The sequence below is a fragment of the Phallusia mammillata genome, chromosome 2 (genome assembly GCF_965637545.1).
Source record: "Phallusia mammillata chromosome 2, kaPhaMamm4.hap1.1, whole genome shotgun sequence".
Classification (NCBI taxonomy): domain Eukaryota; kingdom Metazoa; phylum Chordata; class Ascidiacea; order Phlebobranchia; family Ascidiidae; genus Phallusia; species Phallusia mammillata.
Genome location: NC_137253.1, coordinates 27,321,014 through 27,342,369, shown reverse-complemented (window position 1 = coordinate 27,342,369; position 21,356 = coordinate 27,321,014). Strand labels below are relative to the sequence as shown.

Genomic DNA, 21,356 nt, shown 5'->3' with positions numbered 1-21,356 from the left:
TCTTTACTGTAAATGTGTTTGTCGCTGTTACTCCGGCTTTTTTTATGTCGTTTTATTTGCAGAAAACCGCGTTTCTAGCGCGCGTCATTTAACTTGATAAAAATTTTGTTGCTCGCACAGGCAGTTTTTTCCAAGCTCTGCACTAAAGGTGCGACGCTACAGTTACACTTGGTACTTACCTGTCACCATTATTGTGGTTGTAGCTGACGTGTTCGGCATGCGTAAAGCGAGATTGTTGTGGCCCACAAGTGCTAGGCGAACCGTCATACTTATTACCTTTCCTGGACATCCAAATTTATTTATTTTTCAATCTAAATGCTCTTTAGCGCCACCAACCGCTTCTGCTACCTTTGCAGAAGTTTTTGTTGTTTTAATAGGTTGTTATGTGGGCTGTAAAGTTACGGCTCGGATTTTTTTACCACCAACTGGCAATTACTGTCAAAGGAAAACCTTTTTTCGTGTGTTGCTACAAATACAAATTCTTTTAACTGTTTTCATTGCTATTGTACGATACACGTCACAGGAAATGTATTGCTTGGTTGTATGACTTTCAAGCAGGGTCATGTGCAAAATTTTTTTTCGTCCGCCGAAAGTACTTTTTAATTCGGACGAAAAGATTAGGACTTGAGGTTATTTTTAGTTTTGGGTTGAGTTTGACCCCAAATGTTTGGCCCGCTTTCCACTCTGGTTATAAACACATACATCTCCATTTAGAATTGTGTCGAAACGTTTAGCGGTAACATTTATTGTTACTGTTGCTTGCATGCTAGGTGAAAATACAGTATCGAAAGTAGAATATTTCTCCTGGCCCCCCAAAAGCCCTTATTTTAGTATTCGCATTATATTTCCTAATGAAATTCGAACTCAACCGTAGACATGTCTTTTAAGTTTAAATCCGTATTATTATTTTTTGATTTGGCTTAAAATTAGTCAAACTATACTCGGCTTAAACTCGTTGGCTTGTGATAGGCCGTATTTCATCAGGGCAAAATATATCCCAAAAAGAAAACTCTACATTTTAGCCTTCTTTTCTCCTAAGACTTTTAACGAAGGGTCGCAAGCATATTAGATGACATGGAGTTCGTTGGATTCTTTATGGAAAAAGTGCAAATGCAGACATATACATTTTTGTTGAGACCTAGGTAAAAAAATCAGTGGACCCTAAACACAAATCAACGATTTGAAAACTACTTTGTCACCGAAAATTTGATATCTAATTGCACAAATTATTTGGTTTCATACCAGTAGTCGCTGGTTACATTTTTAAATTAATTAAGAAACACTTTTACAGGATCAATGGAAACAAGAGTAAAATAAGTAATTCTCCTCGACTAAAGGGCGATGCGTCACACCACACACATGAGCCTCTGATGAATGAACAGCTTCTTCCTGTGGCCCATTGAGTCCTCAAGCCGCAGAACTGCAGCCTGCTTGTGATTTTTGGCGACAGGATGCCCTGAGCATTGTGGCGAAACAGTGTGCTTTATAGGCGGTTCTCAAATTCGCTCGTAGTACTTAATTTAGTTTTAAGGAGTGTAGTTTGAGTAGTAGTGCATGTGACTGCTGCTGTAAAAGTACAGGCATTTATGTTGAAGTAATCATTGTTGAGGTAGATTTTATTGCATTCTGTCACAATTTCGTGCAGCATGTTTTGCCAGCAGTAATAGGCAAATTAAAAGGAATTAACTACAAAATCACTTGTTTTAGGAAGCATTTGAATAGCGATTGGTTGAGAAACAAACAGCAACTAAAATGGTTTGTTAGGCTCGTTATAAAGAGTAAAATGGTTTTGGATGCTAATCAGACAGTCATTGCTGGATCAGGTTTCAGTCCGACGAATTCAGCCACGTTTCAGCAAGCTGGTCGCGGTGTTTTGTTTTCCACCACTGTCGCATTTACTGGGAACCTAACAACTAACTTCACTGGTGATGCTGTAATACTTAACTGTGATGTGTGGTCGGAACCTTCTCGAATTGTTCTTCAGGTTAGATAGCTTTTCAATACGGCAAAATTACACAAAATTAAAATTTAGCTTTGAATTGTTTCAAACCAAGTAACTTTTTGCAACATTCACATTACCCATCTTAAATTGATTAGCTTAGTTTTGAAAAAAGCCACTAGTGGCCCCAACTTAACCATTTCCTAACGCTTTGACATGCATACGTTCATGTTACGTTTCTTTCTTGAAACAAATAAACGGGATTGATTGATTAGAGGGCAAAATTTCACCAAGATACAAAGCATGTTAACTGAAGTCAACGACAATGTGTCAGTAACATTTCAAACAGTGCACACTGTGAACACGCACATAGGGACGAACCATGATAACGATGTTTTTAATTAATCACCAAACAGCACACTATTCCGAAATGTTTTGGGAGTAAAAATAGTTTTACAAATATTCGACCCAGTCGTATAGTTCTTATCACAGCAATGTAGTAAATAAGTAAGTTTGTCGGGCACAATCTGGCTAAGTTTCATACATCGTAAAATGTTATCGTTTAGTGCATATAGCGTTACTCATGGCGCTTTGCCGGATAAGCCAGTCGTTTTCTTTTTTTGCATTATAGAGGATGTCCTGTATTACCCTTTACGTACAAGAACCCCAACTTTTCGTTAAGACATCTAACCCTGCGTAGGCGTAAACAACATAAGCAATAGATTGAACAGTGCAGCAAAATTTTATGTCACACACTTGCTTCGACCTTTGGAACGGATCTTGTTTATAACGCCACCAGCGTCTTTGCTAACCTGCTGATGTTCTTATCCATAATAAAATTCGAAACCGAGTAGATAACAAATTTAACTTTTTCAGACACATTAGTCGTGTGGTAGAAATTTAGGCAACTTGCTTGTTTCTGATTTTTTTATCATTTTGGGCTTGAATTTTGCGAGACAGTGTTGTTTAACATGCACTTAAGATGAATAAATCGTTTTTGTGTTTTAAGTAATCTTTCCTTTTTTACCTCAGGTTATCCTACTGCTCATGCTGTTCGTCAACATCGCTGCCTCGGTTATCGTTTTCAGCATATCAACCAATGTCAGAGGAAAGCACGTTTCGTTTCTTTTCGGCTGCGTTCGGACCTTGAACTTGCTTGATATTCTGCAGGTAAACCAATACTATTTGCAGTTTTTAAAGCAAACGGTTGCCGTTATTGTTGAACGTTCTTGATCAAATGTTTCGTTTTCTTTCGGCTGCGTTAAGGACCTAATTTTACCCTTTAAAGCAGGAGTGTGCAATCTGCGGCTTGTTGATTCAAGGTTGTGTGGCCGGCAGAGTCGCTTGGATTTCAAATGTACTGACAAACGAGTCCAACTATTATATATTTTTAAACAGATTAATGTGCCCGCTGCTATTTTTCTGCTACCTGCTAATATGTAGTTAGAATCATATGTTAATTTTACTTGTAGTTGAGCATATTTGGTATGCAACGAAGGAAAATCACTTTGTGTTATATAAATGCGGCCCGCGATATGATCTTGGGAATTGTATTTGTCCCCACAATGACAAAGGTTGCACACCCCTGCTGTAAAGCAAGCGCAAGGCCTGTACGATGATAATTTGTTTAAACATGGTAGAGTATAATTTGGTTCTGATACAATTGTAACAAACAAATTTGGGCAAATTAAACTTGGTCAATTGTGTCTGAAAGCTACTCACTTCTTAATTTTGATTCTATTTTTTAGTCTACATGCTCTAATTTCTAGTGTAAAAAATAAGTTATCCTGTTATAGCGCACGTCACATCCAGGCCGGTTTAAAGTTTAAATAAGGACTACGTGATCTAAGCGGTGCGTCAAGTGCACTATAAAAGGTTGACGTCCAGGAAGCAAAATTATGAATGGGTTAATTTTTTAGTACCGGATAATATCGAGACAGGGTAGGTTGGAATGGAACTCTAGAATAGCTTGAAGGTTTCATAGGCCATCTTGCGCCTTCACTGACGCAGATTTATATAGTATTCACAAAACACTCAAACAGCGTCATATGAACTACTTTTTTAATCTGTAAACGAGTGTCTTTTAATCTCGAGCGAAGTGAGTCCGTCAAAAGTTTTGACACACATAAATATTTATCATCTTTATTTCGTTTCCTGGCTCCATATTTACATTAAACTCGTAATTGATGTCGCTGACGCAAAAATCGACCCAACAGAATAAGAAACCCTATCCAACATGTTTTTTCCTATGTTAGAAAAAATATTTTTTGTTAATGTTTTTTCTATGCAGTGCGTCGTCCTGTTTTTGTTCCCAATGTTTATGCCGGGAGATTGTGCACCAAACCGGATTTTGTGCAACTTCAGTGGTTACCTGTTTGCCACCAGTACCTTGTTTTCTCCTCTGGTAGCAATCATTATGGCCATTGATCGAGCGGTAGCTGTTTACTTCCATGTCTGGTACAAAGGCCATCCCTACCTTAAGGTATGTGTCATACAACGTATTTTTACATTGCAAATACGGCCCTTATCTTTATACCCACCCATTATAAAGTTTTAGCCTAGCCGTGGTGATAATTTCTTTATAAACACAAAGTTTTACAATGCTGCAACCTGAAAGTCGATGGGTTAGCTTACTTCTAAATTAAGGCTGCAAAATGACATACTAGGCCTACTTAAAGGCAGGATTGCCAATTTAAAGTTTAGTCTTGTGAACATACAAATTCAAAGAGACACATACTTTTCTATCACCTACTTTCTTCTTGCAAGAGAAATTTGCGACAGATGTTTCTTTTATTACAAGACAAATACGTTTTCAGTCAAAAAAGTGTATAGCGTGTAGTCTACCACTGAGTGTATGAAAATTTACAAAACCATGCCTAGGATTTTATTTTCTCGTAACTACTCTTGTACACGCATCCTTTGATTGTACCGCTTAGAGTTTGATTGAGTGCGATGTAATCACCGTGTTAATTTTATCGCAATAATAATTTCATAGGGTTCGGCACATGGCGAAACTTCAAATGCTGTAAAAGTGTATAATTTTGAATTACGATGCGAGTAATTGCAGTGAACCCTCTCTAAATATTTTGTACTGTCACAACTTTTGCCACCCAACAATTAGGGGCCGCAAATTTTTTAAAACAACCCTTGCCAGTTTACTTGTTATATCAAAACGATAATGGCATAGCGTGCCACCTTTATTGTGTGTAATTGGTTTGTACCAACTGATTTGAACAGCAATTAGAGGGCAGACATATGGAGTCGTATTTGTACTCTGCGTTTTTGGTACCATGTGAAATTACAACAAAGTGAAAACAAGGGATGTAATAGTTTTAGTTCTGTGAAACTGTGCTTAGCCCCTGTCCTAAATACTGTTACTTGAAAATAATGCACTGTTACATTTTTTACGCAGACGAAGTATGCGGTACTTGCAGTAACGCTTGGTACTTTTGGATTTTACTTTACACTTCCGTTTTACACAACCTTTGGGAACTACGTGGCTGTACCATGGCTAGATGTGTGTTCCTTTGAATGGGGTATAGAATACCGAGCGTTTAATCTGCTACTTACATTGGTGAACACAATTCTTCTACTGATTTTGCTTGCGGCTAACATTGCAATTGTAGTTAAGGTAGGTTGAAAACTAGCATTTTGATGCCTTTTAACCGTTGCTAAACAATAGAATGACCATGTTTTTGCATGCTTTTATCAAGTACATTTTTCCAGTAATGTAGCTTATTCTTAGCCCAAAATGCTTGGAAAACCGGCTTGTTTCGGTATAGCGCCTTTATTAGACCTGGCTCTCTATGATGGCTTTTATTTTTGTGTTTTGAGCCCGAAAACTAACAGGCGTGCTTCAAAGCAATGAAAACTTTTGGTTGCAGATACTTTAAGCAAGAAATTACCAGATTAAGTGCAATTTACAGATACGCAAGCGACAAACCCAAATGAAAAAAATGAGAAGTTTGCACGAGAAGTCAAAACGGTCGTCTGTCAGAAAATCTATTATCAAAAAGTAAGCATTGTCACTATATGTACCCCTCATTTGCTTTGTGTTCATGACAATGTTTGTGGCATTTATGCAGGGACTTAGCTACACACATGAAAATAATATGGGAAAAAAAAATTCTTAAAGGTAATGCGATGAAACAACTAAAACGACTATTCGATGACAAATTTTGTTATTTTTAAACAAAAATACTGTATCCGCAACATGTTATTTTTCTCGGGTGTATAGGTATAGGTTTTTGAAACGAATCCGGTTATTCGCATGTTAAATTTACCAAGCTGCTAATGCAATTACAACCATTTTTGTCTTACCAAAAGATCATTTGCGAAACATTTTGTTCTAAAAAAAAATTATTTCAACATATAATACCCTTTGCATTCACTATCCCGATGCAACTGCGAAATATACGTTTTCTTTTGTTAAAAATGCTCATTTTCAGATTGCACAAGAGCGCTGATGACATCCTAGACATGTCAGCGGCCGAGGAAACTCCAACCTCACTCCAACCCGCCATCACCCCGTCACCCTCAGTCTTTCGAAAAAGAATGTCCAAGTCTCGACCCCCACCCCTTAACATCCCCAAAATCGACAAGGACAGCGCGAGTGAGGTCACAAACAGTCTTTCGTCCAAACCGCGCACAAATAGCGGCAGATTTGGCCGTAATACCCCCACACCCACTACGACCCTAACCCCACCTATTACACCTTTACCCCGAGCAAAGACGAGTTCCGGAAGTGGGCGTAGACCCCAGGCCAGCACGCCCCAAACGGCCACCAGTCGATTACTTACCCCACCCGCTCTGGACCCCCTAAACCCGCGACCTCCTTCACCCCTCATTTTTCGAAATACAAACAATGAGTGGCCGACACCTAAGAAACAAAAGCGACTTTCGACAGGTAAAATTATGTATGCGATAATTTTTATGCAGACTTTACTTAGAGGAGTGAGTGTACTCGATTGTACTACATTCGTATTTTTTGTTTTCTTATTTGAAAATATACCTAATGTTTAGTTGGTAAGAAAACACTTTATCGAACAAACCTATATCGAACGACAAATGTTTTCTTAACGTGCGTCGCTTGTGGCATTATGTGCAGCGTTATGAAACGTACATTTAATAATGAATGCTTTAAACTTTTGAAATGGTTTTTGAAATTTTTGTCTTTTCAAAAAGATTTTAGCAAATTACAAAATAGTCAGATCTTTTTTGATAAATTTACATTTTATTTAAAAAGGCCATCGTAATTTCAAAACTTACTTTACAGCATTTTTCTTTTCGCTTTAGCCTCTCGTCCCCGTTCCCTCGTAAGAAGCTCCAGTGCCGACAACATCCTGCAGACAGTTTTTCCAGCTGTGTCAGTCAGTAAACCACAGACGCCCACCTTACTGCGTCAAGTACTCGGTCACCCAGGAGGTAAACAAACAATATTATGCATGCTTTGGACTAAACGATTCAAAGTTAAATTCAATGCATGGAAAAAAATAAGTCACTGCTTGTATGTAAATGACTATTATGGCATTGTTGTGCGCCATAAGTTTATTGATGGCCGCTACAGCACTGCAGCAAAGTTTTAATTTCCAGTATCGAAATACTAGTGATGGTGCACGTGCATCATCATGTAAACGATCCAACGATATACTCGCAATCCATTCACAAGACCGGTTACTTTTACATTAAACTTTAAAAAGAAACAGTACGTGTGCTGTGATAAAATACATAAGTTCCGTCTGAGAAATATGCAGTGAAAAAAACTCTACTTGCAGTTTAACCGATAATATTGCAGTTGTCAGAAGAGGATATTACTATATTCATGTTGAACTGCGATAAATCACGGTGTCCTTGTTGTTTCAGTGAAACATGCCGACAATGACTCCGGGAGATTTTCGGCTTGTACCCGATCAAGTGACGAGGTACGTGTTTGTGACGTTGACCGTAGTGAACTAGTCGACGATCAACTTTTGCAAGTAAATTCAAGCCAGAGGAAACCTTTTTATTCAATCTCTATCTTTTAACCATCGCCGGTGTATTAGCTGGATTCAAAATTGCGCAAAATGTCCTGATGTGATCTGAATATCATTTATCTTTTCGAGGAAAAGAACCTTTTTTTACTAGTTTCTGGTCAAAATACTAAGTTAATAAGTCGCAAGACGGTGGCCGCATTGGCTTGTATCTTGTGGGCGCAGGATGTGCACTAAGCTTATAACGAAGCTTTTGCCGCGATACTAGCCATTAGCCTCCATTTAATTATATTACATGTGCACAAACCCTGTATACATATGCAAACGGGTTTTTGGGGATAGTGCGTTATTGGCTTTAAGTTGAAGGTTTGTATTTAAAATACAGTTTTTTTCTTGAAGCGGTAACAAAAAATGTTTTGCCTGGGAATTTATTGTAGTGGCATATATACTGGTGCGTATAAAAGCAGACTTAACAGGCAATAAAAAACCACACATTACCTGTTTGCACAACATACAGAAATTGTACACAAATCGACACGAAAAAATCCTATACAATGCCACTGCACCTTAGACACAGTAGCCAGTACCAAGTTGGCCATCAGTAACCCTTTCCGTGCTTACTTACATGGGCATCCGGCCTCTAAGTTACAAGTCTCCCTAACGATAACAGGAAAATGCGTCATCGCTATCATCGTGAAACCATTTGCCGCATCCTCATGACGTCATGCTAGGGCGCCACAGGTTGACGGTCATAGAGATGTCAAACACTGATAACATGTAAAAAAATCTATCACTTGATTCATACATTCACATCTGCTAACATTCACAGTTAACGTTATTATGATTTGCTTCATGAGACATTTTTGGCGATTTTTTGATTTTTTTAAATTTTGTTCGCACTTTGCATGAAGAATTTGCATATTAACATGAAATATCTTAGTTTTTCGCAAATTGATAAAACAGAAAAAGTTTTTGCCAAAATCAAAGTCGAATACATTGACGCATTACGACCACCAATTGTTTAAATTTTAATTATCAGCCTATGTAGACAATTTCATCATAACGCCATGTTTTAAGTTAACTATAGTTGCTCAACTGGCCATAAGTGAATTATACATTTAGTACATTAACCAAACAGATTAAATCAGTCAGTTTGTTGCTTAGTTGATATAACTTTAATGAACCGTATGACAGTAGAAACAAGTTTATATAAAATTCATGAACACATTAGGTCATTCGTCATTGATGTTTGGATTAGATACTTGCTGTCATGGCCAAATATGAATATATATCCTCTCAATTTAACGTCGGATGACTTAATATTTACATGAACTTGAATCAAATACATTCACAAACAGTGTCATTATTTATTTTCAATTCATCTTATGCCCACATTGACTTTTCAGAGTGACGCGTCGAAACGTCGCTTCTTCCATTCTTCAACATCGTCATTCTTTCCTTTTCCTTTCAACGCGCGCGGCTCAACCAGGCGATCTTCCGAAAAGCGCAAGAAACACCGCATGGTGCGCAAGAGCGCCAGCCGCATTACCAAGATGACCACAGCCATCTGCATGGTCTTTGTCGTTCTTTACCTACCGTTTCTGGTAAGCAATGAAATGTTGTCGTTTTGTGTTCTATTTGTAACAGGACAAGACATACCTGACCAAGGGAGCAAAAAGGGAAGGAATTGTTCCTTAATGTCACACTGAATTTTGCCGATTTGTTGTGAAAAAATCATGACGTTTTCTATGTCTATTGGGCCCAATTGGATTTATCGCAAAACAAACTATAATGAGTGAATTTAAAACAAAAGCGTCTTCTCAGTTTCAGACTTCTGGTGTATATATATATAAAGTTACTTAACAATGGTAAGTTGTAATAAGCTATTAACCACACATCTAGCAAATATGCAATATAATAACTTACATTGACGTGTAAAATTTAAATATCAAATAGAAACTGCAACTCAACTTGAAAACAGTTTCCTCGAAACGGATTCTTATTTGGCACCAATTTAGAAAACTTTCACGAATTTTTTTTTTAGATTCGAAAACTAATACAAGTGATTCCATCCACCTACAACGCTATTTACGTACCTGAAGCCATAGAGATCATAACTCTCTTTGGTCCATTCCTTTCTCCGCTGTTCAACCCAATAGTGTACGTTTTTTTCAACCCCCACTACAGAGAGAACTGCAAACAGCGTTACAGGTAAGCAACATTGATTTCCAACTATAGGATTGTAATAGCAGTTGTAAAGTTGCCGATAGTTTTGTAATTGGCTGTAGCAGTGAAGACAATAATGTCTGTGAGGAGATTTAAAACAGTTAAGCATTGGATCTAGAGACAGTTTGCTTTTTTCTTCGTCGGCGAAAACAATCTTTTATTGTCGGATTTTTTAAGAAAAACTCCAGTATAACGGAGTGAATTTAAAATTTGTTTTTAGCGTTGGTCAGTCCAATGTAAGCGAGCAAACCGTACACAAGCAGAATTAAGAGTATGTTGAAAAGTTTTTGTTTTTCACAGTAAACTAAAGTTATAAGTACCAGCGAATTCTGATTATGATAGAGCAACAGACAGATGTGCAAAATGAAGTGGAATTAAATCTAGTAGATTCTGTTTAAAAGATTGTCCTTAAGTCAAGTTTTTCAGACATACACTTGGAACTATTTTCAGGCAGGTGATTTTGTGAGTTTAATAGCTAGATTCTCCAGTTTGAAACACAGAGAGGTGACAGTTGAAACACATTCTTCAGAAACTTTAAACGGAATATTTGTTTCAAACGGAGCAGTACAGAGCAGCAGGAGCCTTGCCTGGTAAGTTACCGTGCAATCAGATTCACATTTTATTAACTTTATATTGAATTGGCAGAAAACTACGGGCCAAGTGTCCTTGTGTAAAGAAGACCCGACGTCTCTTCAGTACCTCTACCTTCCACATCTCGACTCCTGTTGGATCAATCCGCAGGAAACCGAAGACCAAAATGCCGTCGGCCGAACTTCCAAGCTCTAATCCCCGGACCGAGATGCCGCTGTCGAGTCAGGCTGATGACGTTTTCGAGGAAGAACGAAAGCTTTCACCTGACCCCGTGACAAAGCCACTGATGCGTATCCAATCGGAAGACGTCTTGTAGGTGAAAGTTCCTATTTTTATTGCATTTGAAAAGTTCGTTTTTACGCTTAAATCGTGTTTGTTTTACTTAAAAGTTCAAACATATGAGCTTGGGGCTGCATTTCTCTTTGTACTGTACATTAAATAATATGCAGAAAGTTGCAATCATGCAAAAAAAACAATAAAAAAATCCAAACATACTTTGCCGCCTTACTGTCTCATCAGATTGTATGTTTAAATGCCATCGGTACTTTGGTACTTTGTTCCTTGCTTACATATCTTGTTTAAGTTAGTTTGTTTGGGCTGTATGGCTGTGATTTGTGTTTTTTCTGTGATTACAAAATTAGTTTTTGCTTCATCAACATCAACTGTCTATTCGTCACTTTATGCAAGTTATGACGCCACCAATTTGTGTTTTCGTTTCCCTTTTCTCCTTAGTGTAAATGAAAACCTGCTCGGTTCTGTCACAAGTGATACTTCACACTTACATTGACAACAGCAACTAACTGCAATTGCATTACAAATCATTTATTTACAAGATTTCTGGCAGTTTTGACGAGCATCGCACCAGACAATGACTACATACACAATTAGGATATATGACCAAATATCAAATCGTTCATGCTGTACATCCGAATTTAGCAAAAAAATGTGTCTAGTATTGAAAGCATATTTTTTATCATCAACTTGATACATGGAAGCAGCTACACTAGTATTCTATCTAGTGGAAGTCGACTGTCGAAATTATGACTTCGCTATAGATTTTTATGCAGGTTATTTCACCGAGCTGTTTGCGGCGGTGGTTATAGTCGAATAAATGCACGCCGTCAACGCTCACCCGGAAATGTTTCAAATTCACAGAGATCTCGATCTGAAACGTAGAACAATTTGCTGAATCAAAATTGAAAACGGGCCCAAATTTTAGGCCCTAACCAAAAATGTTTTTGTGTCTTTGAAATGTCAGCATATCGAATGAACCAATTGGGCAAACAGTCCAACCAATATCTACATCTAAAACAAACTAAAAATGAAAATCCAGTCCAATTTGTACCGCGGTTCTAAATAGTTCTGGTTTGATGCAAGCCCTAGGTAAGTCATGCTTTAAGCTGCCTCTTTTGAAACACACAGATTTGATGCAAGCCCTGTAAGTCTTGCTTTAAGCTGCCTCTTTTGAAACACACAGATTTGATGCAAGCCCTGTAAGTCATGCTTTAAGCTGCCTCTTTTGAAACACACAGATTTGATGCAAGCCCTGTAAGTCTTGCTTTAAGCTGCCTCTTTTGAAACACACAGATTTGATGCAAGCCCTAGGTAAGTCATGCTATAAGCTGCCTATTTTGAAACACACAGATTTGATGCAAGCCCTGTAAGTCTTGCTTTAAGCTGCCTATTTTGAAACACACAGATTTGATGCAAGCCCTGTAAGTCTTGCTTTAAGCTGCCTCTTTTGAAACACACAGATTTGATGCAAGCTCTAGGTAAGTCTTGCTTTAAGCTGCCTCTTTTGAAACACACAGATTTGATGCAAGCCCTAGGTAAGTCTTGCTTTAAGCTGCCTATTTTGAAACACACAGATTTGATGCAAGCCCTGTAAGTCTTGCTTTAAGCTGCCTCTTTTGAAACTCACAGATTTGATGCAAGCCCTGTAAGTCTTGCTTTAAGCTGCCTGTTTTGAATCTCTAGGTTTTATGCATGCCCAGGTCCAAATGTGTTTACACATTTTGGAATAGTTTAAAATGCAAAAAGTGCTTGGTTTGGCTGCCTGTTACGCCAAAGGTCGGTAGCTCTCATCCCATTAGATCAGGTCTTTTTTCTGGACGAGAAGCATGTACAAGTTGATTATGGTGACCTGTTTAGCTTGTCATTCTTTATCAAAAGAATATTTTTATCTTTTGGTAAGGTTTCCAGTTTTTGTAAAAAAATATTTTGTGTTCCGGTGAGCTTCAAACCAGAGTTGTAAGTCGGGTCGGGTTCGGGCTTAGGTTTAGGAAACGCCTTAGTGACTACATGTAAAAAACGCATTATTCACATTTAAAAGTATGTTCAGTTTCTCGCCCATGTACGCCCATGTTGTAACATTACACCCAAACAAAATTGTAATCAAAAAATGTCAAAATATGTTTTTTTATAAATACCATGGGCCAACAGTCAAGAATGCAAGATATGTTGCTTGTAGTCACTATTGGATGTTATTTAGTGTTAAGTGACCGTTTGTAAAGCACTGCAATAGCCTATATAAATTTAATCCAAAGTAACCTCATTTAGAGCGCAATAACGTGTCCGAGAAGGCTATAATTCTAAACTAAAACATTTTTCCTGCTGTTTTAAACGTCCCTTTTATCCCACCACCTTAACAAATTAAACAACAAACAAACCCAACCGTTATTAAATTTACTGATATGGCAAATTGTTGTGTCGTGTGTTATCAGAACGATTGTGATACATTGGCGACTGAGTCAAAAGCCTGTGAAAAGCTACTTTTGGCAAAAGATTGGCCAAAAACAGGCCAGGCGCGTATAATTGTTTTTTAGTCAACGACCGACAGAGTCAAACTGTCGGAGCACCGAGAGTGCACTTAGCATCGGTTGTAAATATCGATACAGTATCGGGCCAACCCTAGTTTCTATTTTGCATTTGAATTACTTAGTATCCTATTACGTTGGTTTTACACGTGTTGCAAACATAGTGATTTGCAAAATTGGTTTTTGCTTGGTCATCTCGTACTCTCTGAACGCTAGTTCCGCCTGTTATTGGATTCCCTTTTTTTCTTAGTGACTATATTACCATAAAAGGGTAAAACTTTACAATGGCAAACAGAGACTATTGACACTGCTTGACGACTGCATTTCGACAAATCATTTATTTACAAGTTTCCTTGCAGTTTGGACGAGCGTTTCACCAGACTACACATATATGTCCAGGTTTCCAGTCAGTTATGCTGTTAGAGCGCAGTACATGTCAATTTATCAAAAGTCCAAAACATCAGATATCAAAACACGCAAACATTATTTTCATCCAAGACCAGGGCACATGGAAGCAGTCACACTAGTATGCCATCTAGCGGAAGTCGATGGAAGCAATTCTGACGTCGCCACTTGTTTTTATGCAGTTCATTTGAATGAGAGGTTTACGACGATGGACGTAGTCGAATAAATGCACGCTGTTTACGGTCACCCGGAAATGTTGCAAATTCACAGATATCTCAATCTGAAATACAAAACAGTTTTTTAATGAAATTGAAAACGTGACCAATTATAGACCCGAAACGTTTTTTAGGAGCTAGAAATTGCAATTTGTCGAAATGCGTATACACATTGATAAAGTAATTAACTAGGATATAAATCCATAACTGAGATCAGCCCTGAAACATCGATGCAGACAAGGGATCGCCGCATACTCGTATAGAAATCGATGCTTCAGGCGTGATCCCAATTATGGATTCATACCTTAACTGATTGTTGATCGATTTGGCGATCTCCTGCTACGAAGCTGACATATACAACATACGAGCTAGGTAACTTTGCTTGTGTCTCGACTTTCGACGGGTTCACCACTGAGCCGGTGTAGCTCGGCTGCTAGCGCCAGTCCCGATAAACTAGATTTTTCTAGCCTACGCCTTGCCACATGGTAAATGCTTGGTGACCGGCTGATTCTGTGTGACGCCTTCAATAGACCTGGCTTACTATGATATGATTGCCCTTTTCATTCAGCGAGGTTGCCATTCTTTGTCAAGAAGTATATTGTTTTTCGGTGAGGTTCGAAGACCTCAACCTTTCTCTACAATCTACATGACTTTTGTAATAAATACTTATCATACAAAAAACGCAATAAACAACATACGTGGAAAGGTTGGTTGGCAACGAACGGGAAAGCTCTTGTCAACTGTCGCTCCTCTTTTCCCCAAGCATTCGAAAAAAGACTGTTCCTGACCACTGCGACTTCGGGAAATCTTGACGACATGTGGAAGTAAATGTCACCTGTCGCATTTTCGAGATTGATGATAAATCTGTAAAACAAAATTGGTTGTCAAAGCGAGTTACTGACGTGTCGTTTTCTAAATGTATGACCTAATCGGTTTGAAAAGGATTTACTAAAGCATTTCTCCAATGCGTTGTTGTTCACTACTTCTTACCTCCTGCTACTAGTAAGTAATGGAGTTCCAGATATAGCCACAGTGTGATCTCTGATGTTAGGAAAGGGAAATGTAATCGGGACCCCAATCGGCTAAAAACAGGAATACTTTTTACTTTATAAATAAAAGTGCAATTTGTGTGATCGTTTTTCCCTAAAGCTAAAAAAAATTTGGTATGTTCTCCACATGTAGTTTTGCACATAAATGCATTTTCTTAAGCAACCTTAGACAAAAGATAAGAAACTAGAAAAAATTAAATAAACCGCTCTTGGGCAACTTTCCAAGATATGGCAAGTAATATTTATTTTTGTGGTGTTGCGGAAAATGTCGTTTTGGTACAAGAAATAACATGATTTGGTATTGGAATACACATAGCGTATTGATCATAGTATGGTCACTTAATCAGTCTTGTCGAAACACGTGTTTACCGGGTTTACATGGTGATTACTAGGAACAGCAGGTGGAGGAGCCGTAGGTACGACCTAAACAGAAAAACAAACATTGTGTAAAGTGAAAGTGGTGGCAATAAACCATGAAACTGTAAAAAATAAGCATATGTTTTACGTTTATGTCACGTTGGTTAATTCTGATCTATAGATTTTAGAATAGGAGTTTAGTTTTCGTTATTTTTTGAAAAACTCCAAAGGTTTTAACTTCCAGCCACGGCAGAGTTGTTAGTCGGACCAGGCTTTTCAGATCGGATTTGGGTTTGTTTTTTTAACAAACTTAATTTGGGCCTAACTTCACATTTTTTAACAAACTTAATTTGGGCCTAACTTCACATTCTGTGTCAGTAATTTTTTTAATAACATTTACCCATAGCTAGGGATGCCATCGACATGGATCCCAAAATAAGGATAACTGAAAAATGTAATTTTTATATAAAACGAAACAAATGTTTTTGAACAAACTTTACATTTATACGAGCCATGACACATCACATGGCATCGTTTTTGCCAGCAACTCCTTGCAAGTAAAAAATACTTTGTGCATCTCACAACAGCTCAGGTCTAGGCTTACTTCTACTGGATACAAGGATTTGACGACTTGTAATTGTTAAAAATCAGACAAAATAAGGGCTCAAGTCAAAAACAAGGACATTCCTACAAATAAGGACAATATTTTTAACACTTTTTTTAAACACTTAAACAAGGATAAATTGTAGAAATAAGGACGGTATGGCAACCCTGCCTATAGCCAAGTAGCTAGTTGCTGGATAAGCTAATGTTTAACAGCCCTGAAACTTAATATTCATGCCATCATACTTTCGGGCTTTAAACGAGCTTCTTAAAAACGATTCGGCTTCGGGCTGGGGTTACTTTCGGGTTGGGTCCCGCTTTAACTCTGAGCCAACGTGTCAAGATATAAAAATGCTTTGCCTGGCTTCCCAAGATGTGAAGATGAGCATGTTATGCAAGAAATGTAGTTTAACAAATTATTCATTAACAATAAAACAGTTTGTAGCAAATACGGGCGTTTGGTAAGCAAGGTTGCCAATTTTTTTAAACATGACTTACAGACTCAAATCCATACTGTATTTGAGCAACTTGCACCTTGCCCCAGACTCTCATGTTTTTGATTTGATTGTAAGGCACACGGTGGTAAAACTCAGCGTAGTGTTTTGCGTTCACGGCAATCTGAACGAAAATGGTCGTCGTAATTTAGTTGCCAAACTACCTAAATCTAGTATGTTGTGTGGACCTTGTAGGTATCATAGAAGTTTATAAACAAACAACTTTTAACGATGGCAATTTTAAAAAAAGTGGTTAAGGTTTAAAAATCGCTTAACGTGCATAAATAAGCAATACATTCACATTTTCGAGTTATCAAAAAACGTAATTGCTATAATTTATAATGACAAGCTTTAAAAATCGAATAAAAACGTTTCGTCGTTATAACAACGAAAATCAGAAGCAGAAGAAAAAAAATCAGAAGAAAAGAACTAGAAAAAAGTCAAATTGGAAACACTTAATTTGAGTAAAGTACAACGAAAACGATTTTATTTCACAATTAATTTATGACCAATTTTTGAACGTTTTTTAATTACCAAATCGTGTAAAAAACAAAATCGTGTGAAGACAAGGACACAAACTTACCTTAAATCTGTCATGCTGTAGCAAAAACATCAGCGTAAAACCTTGATTGCGCTGTAACGGGAACGGACCGTTGCCACCTCGCTCCTCCGTTTGCCACGCTCCTCTGATTCGACTATTCTTAATGGTCACATGCTGCCCGAAACGGAATGCAAAGTGAAATGCGATGTCTGCTTTCTCGCCTGGTCCCATATGAAATGAAACTCCAAACCTGGAAAAAATTGAAATAAAGTTTATATTCTTGCATAGGACGTGGAATCAAATCCGTATACGTCGTCTGTTTTTTATATGGCTTAAAAAATGTTTTTACCTACTGTTTCATTCCACTATTCGTAAACATTTGGCTTGAGACCAATCGTCCAGTTTGTTAAAAACAAAATCAATAAGAATAAAATTAAAAGAGTTTTTTGCAGGTTTTACTCAGCACCGTGGTTTGTTTGCAAAGTTGCTACCAATTGACATGGTCCACCGGTTGATAAACACTGCTGTTTGTCCAAGCGCGTTCGCCTCAAGGCGGAAAATACGTATGTATATCGTTAAAACGTTGTAAAATGCGAGCACACACCAGCACAAACAAGATTTTTTGTGGCGAGGGTCATAAAAGTAACCTAGGTGAAACACAAAGGCATAACTGCTATTTACCATTTGAAGGTAACGTAGGGTTTTCGGGTATAACTTATAACCAAAGTGGAGAAACATAGCATAAAATTAAGCAAAATCACCAAAAGAACATTGGTTCTACTCAACTGAAAGAAAGGGTGAATATACTGCCCATACTGCTATCATATACCACTAGAAATAATGACATGGCCGTTAACAAGTTTAGTAGGAATGAGAATCCAAAAGGACGAAGAGCGTGTGGTCGATGTGGTCGCTTGGGTCATGAAGAATTCAACTGCTTTGTCAAAAGTGCTACGTGTTACAAGTGTGGAAGGATAGGTCACATTGCAGAAACTTGCAGAAACCGAAGCAAGAAGAAATTTAACTTCATTACTTCCGAAGATCAACAGGTGCCTGTAAAATGTTGTTTAAATTCCATTCGTGTAACAGAAAATGACAATATAGTGATTCGACCATTAATTAATGGTAAACCCGTCGTAATGGAGTTAGATACTGGGTCTGCACTGTCTATAAGGTCCGAGACTGATTACAAAAATTTGTTTAAAGGCTCTACACTTGAACCAACAAGCATTGTTTTGAAAACTTATTCAAATAAGAGAATCATTCCACTGGGGTTTCTGCCAGTTACAGTGGAATACCGATCTACTCATTTACACTTGAAACTTTATGTTGTGGGAATAAATGGTCCGACGTTGTTTGGTCGTGAGTGGTTGCGTGCCTTTTGTAAATCTGGAAGTCATGAAAGTTTTAGTTGTTTGAAGTTTGATGTAACTAAATGCCCGCTGGTTACAGAGTTTCTAGAGGTGTTTGATGACAAATTAGGAATGTTAAAAGGAATCAAAGGAAAGTTGTATCTCAAATCTAACTCAAAACCTGTTTTCTGCAAGGCAAGATCACTTCCATACGCCATAAAGCAAAAGGTTGAAACTGAATTAGAGAGGCTGACATCTGAAGGCATTTTGGAACCCGTTCCTTACAGTGAGTGGGCAACCCCTATCGTACCAGTGTTGAAGAAGGATGAATCAGTAAGATTGTGTGGAGATTTTAAAGCAACCTTAAATCCAGTCCTAAACATAGAGCAATATCCCTTGCCTAAAGTAACTGATATATTTGCCACGTTGGCTGGAGGAAATTGTTTTACAAAACTGGATTTAAAAAATGCGTATTTGCAAATGACCATGGAAGACGATTGTAAACATTTTCTTACCATTAATACCCACAGAGGACTTTTTCGTTACAACCGCCTAGTTTTTGGGGTAGCTTCAGCCCCAGCATTGTGGTAAAAGGCTATGGATCAAGTACTGCAAGGTTTGAAAGGGGTACAATGTTTATTAGACGATATGATAATCACTGGAGCAACCGATGTAGAACATACAGAAAATCTTAGGAATGTTCTCAAGCGACTGTCGGAGTATGGCTTGAAAGTCAATCCGAACAAGTGCGAGTTTTTTAAGAATCGAATCGAATTTTGTGGTCATGTGGTGGATAAAGAGGGATTGCATAAATCGCACGATAAAATTAGGGCAGTGACAAGTTGTCCAACCCCACAGAACGTGTCCCAGCTACGTTCGTTTCTTGGCTTAGTTAATTATTATCTTTGATTTTTGCCCAATCTGTCAACCCTTTTACATCCGTTATGTGAACTTTTAGAGAAAGGTCATAAATGGAACTGGTCCTTGGAATGCGCTCAGTCATTTGACAAAGCTCGTAAACTTATGGCTTCTGATAAGGTTCTTACACATTGTGATGTAAATTTGCCAATTAGGTTAGCATGTGTAACATCACCGTACGGCATTGGAGCAGTTATGTCTCATGTAATGCCGGAAGGCTGTGAACGACCTATTGCATACATTTCGAGATCTCTGTCGAAGTCCGAGAAAAACTATTCGCAAATTGATAAAGAAGCTTTAGCTATTGTGTGGGCTGTACAAAAGTTTCACATTTACTTGTTTGGTCGACATTTTAAGCTGGTGACAGATCATGAACCTCTTACTTCTATATTTCATCCAAAAAGAAGCATTCCTGTAATGTCGGCACAGCGTTTGCAACGTTATGCTTTAATTTTGTCCGCTCATAATTATTCCATAGAATACCGCAGTACAACTCAACATGGCAATGCTGATGGTTTATCTAGATTACCACAAGGCTCAACTGAAACTTCGTGCGATGCTGCGAGCAGTTTTTATTTCAAGCAGATTGACTTTTTGCCTGTAACGGCTGATGAGATTGCTAAACACACACGCTCGGACAAGATTTTGTCACGGGTGTTTGCTTGTGTGACATCGGGCAATTGGGTGCGGGAAAGTGCCATCATGGCGTATTATTATCGAAGAAACGAGTTGTCTACATATTACGGATGTTTAGTGTGGGGACCCAGGGTGATTATTCCAGAAAGTTTAAAGTCTTCTATATTGCAGGAATTACACAACGGACACCTGGGTGTTGTGAAAATGAAACAAATCGCTCGAAACTATGTCTGGTGGCCAAACCTCGATAAACACATCGAGGAATTGTCTAAAAACTGTTCGGGGTGCTTATAAAACAGAAACGCACCAGCCATCGTAAAATATCACCCACGGCAAACCTGTGTTAAACCTTGGCAACGCATTCACTTAGATTTTGCAGGTCCTGTGGAAAATCACATGTCTTCGGTGATCGTGGATGCCTATTCCAAGTGGCCAGAAGTAATCCCGATGCGTTCCACCACGGCGGCTGCAACCATAGACGAACTTCGCAACGTTTTCTCAAGGAACGGTATTCCTGAAAAAATTGTTTCAGACAACGGTCTTCAATTTATTTCACAGGAGTTCGAGACGTTTACAATCTATGGCAAACGATCCTGGAAACCTAAAAAGCAAACTTTCAAGATTTTTGTTGTCCTATCGCAAAGCTCCTCATGCATTGTTAGGGGAGTCCCCCGCCAAGCTGTTCCTCAAGCGCAATTTGAGAACACGGCTAGATCTGGTTCAACCCGCGGGAGAAGAAAGAGTTGAGAAGTGTATAGAAAAGCAAATCGACAAGCACCACAGGCAGCCACCACGAACATTTAAAGTTGATCAAAACATGGCAACCTTGGATTATCGTGCTCGAAGTAAACGTTAGGCAATTGGCGTTATAGAAAAAGTTCTCGGGCCCCTGACTTATCTTGTCTGTGTAGACTGCAAATTTAATTGGAAGCGTCACACTAATCAGTTTATTGACATGTCGGAAAATAATGTTCGTTGCAATGTGAAATGTAATTCGCCGTGTTTTGATGATTTTGTTTTTGATAATCGTTCCAACCTTTCAAACGACTTTAATGCTTTTGATAGCCGTTCCAGTGTGTCGAACGATTCTTATGCTCGTTATCCCAACTCGACAACCGCCGACCAGATATGGCTTTGAGAATTAGGATTTGTTTGTAGGGAGGAGTGTTATATATTTGTGTTTATTCATGCGTGTCTTGTATCACCAAGTGTGTTCGCTTAAGCGTAACGACCGCTTTATAAGCG

General features: G+C 38.3%; 2 protein-coding genes and 1 long non-coding RNA gene across 3 annotated transcripts; 2 read left to right on the top strand and 1 right to left on the bottom strand.

The window, feature by feature from the left end:
* Window positions 1-1,711: 1,711 nt before the first annotated feature.
* On the top strand, window positions 1,712-11,483 carry LOC145215083 (uncharacterized). Its single transcript, XM_080083732.1, has 11 exons — window positions 1,712-1,984; window positions 2,972-3,109; window positions 4,230-4,421; window positions 5,352-5,570; window positions 5,866-5,954; window positions 6,388-6,845; window positions 7,235-7,363; window positions 7,802-7,860; window positions 9,315-9,512; window positions 9,953-10,119; window positions 10,780-11,483. Exons 1-11 carry the CDS (start codon window positions 1,784-1,786, stop codon window positions 11,039-11,041), a joined length of 2,112 nt encoding a protein of 703 aa, XP_079939858.1. The 5' UTR covers window positions 1,712-1,783; the 3' UTR covers window positions 11,042-11,483.
* A 2,371-nt stretch (window positions 11,484-13,854) lies between these two features.
* On the bottom strand, window positions 13,855-16,770 carry LOC145214841 (galectin-5-like). The gene is made up of 5 exons (XM_080083445.1): window positions 16,669-16,770; window positions 15,580-15,633; window positions 15,152-15,243; window positions 14,860-15,025; window positions 13,855-14,226 (listed from the first exon to the last, which is right to left on the bottom strand). The coding sequence occupies exons 1-5, from the start codon at window positions 16,720-16,722 to the stop codon at window positions 14,077-14,079; spliced, it is 516 nt and encodes a 171-aa protein (XP_079939571.1). The 5' UTR covers window positions 16,723-16,770; the 3' UTR covers window positions 13,855-14,076.
* Window positions 16,771-17,921: 1,151 nt separating this feature from the next.
* On the top strand, window positions 17,922-21,179 carry LOC145213912 (uncharacterized). The gene is made up of 3 exons (XR_013856920.1): window positions 17,922-18,254; window positions 18,412-18,567; window positions 18,753-21,179. It is a non-coding gene; the product is annotated as an uncharacterized LOC145213912 (long non-coding RNA).
* Window positions 21,180-21,356: the final 177 nt, after the last annotated feature.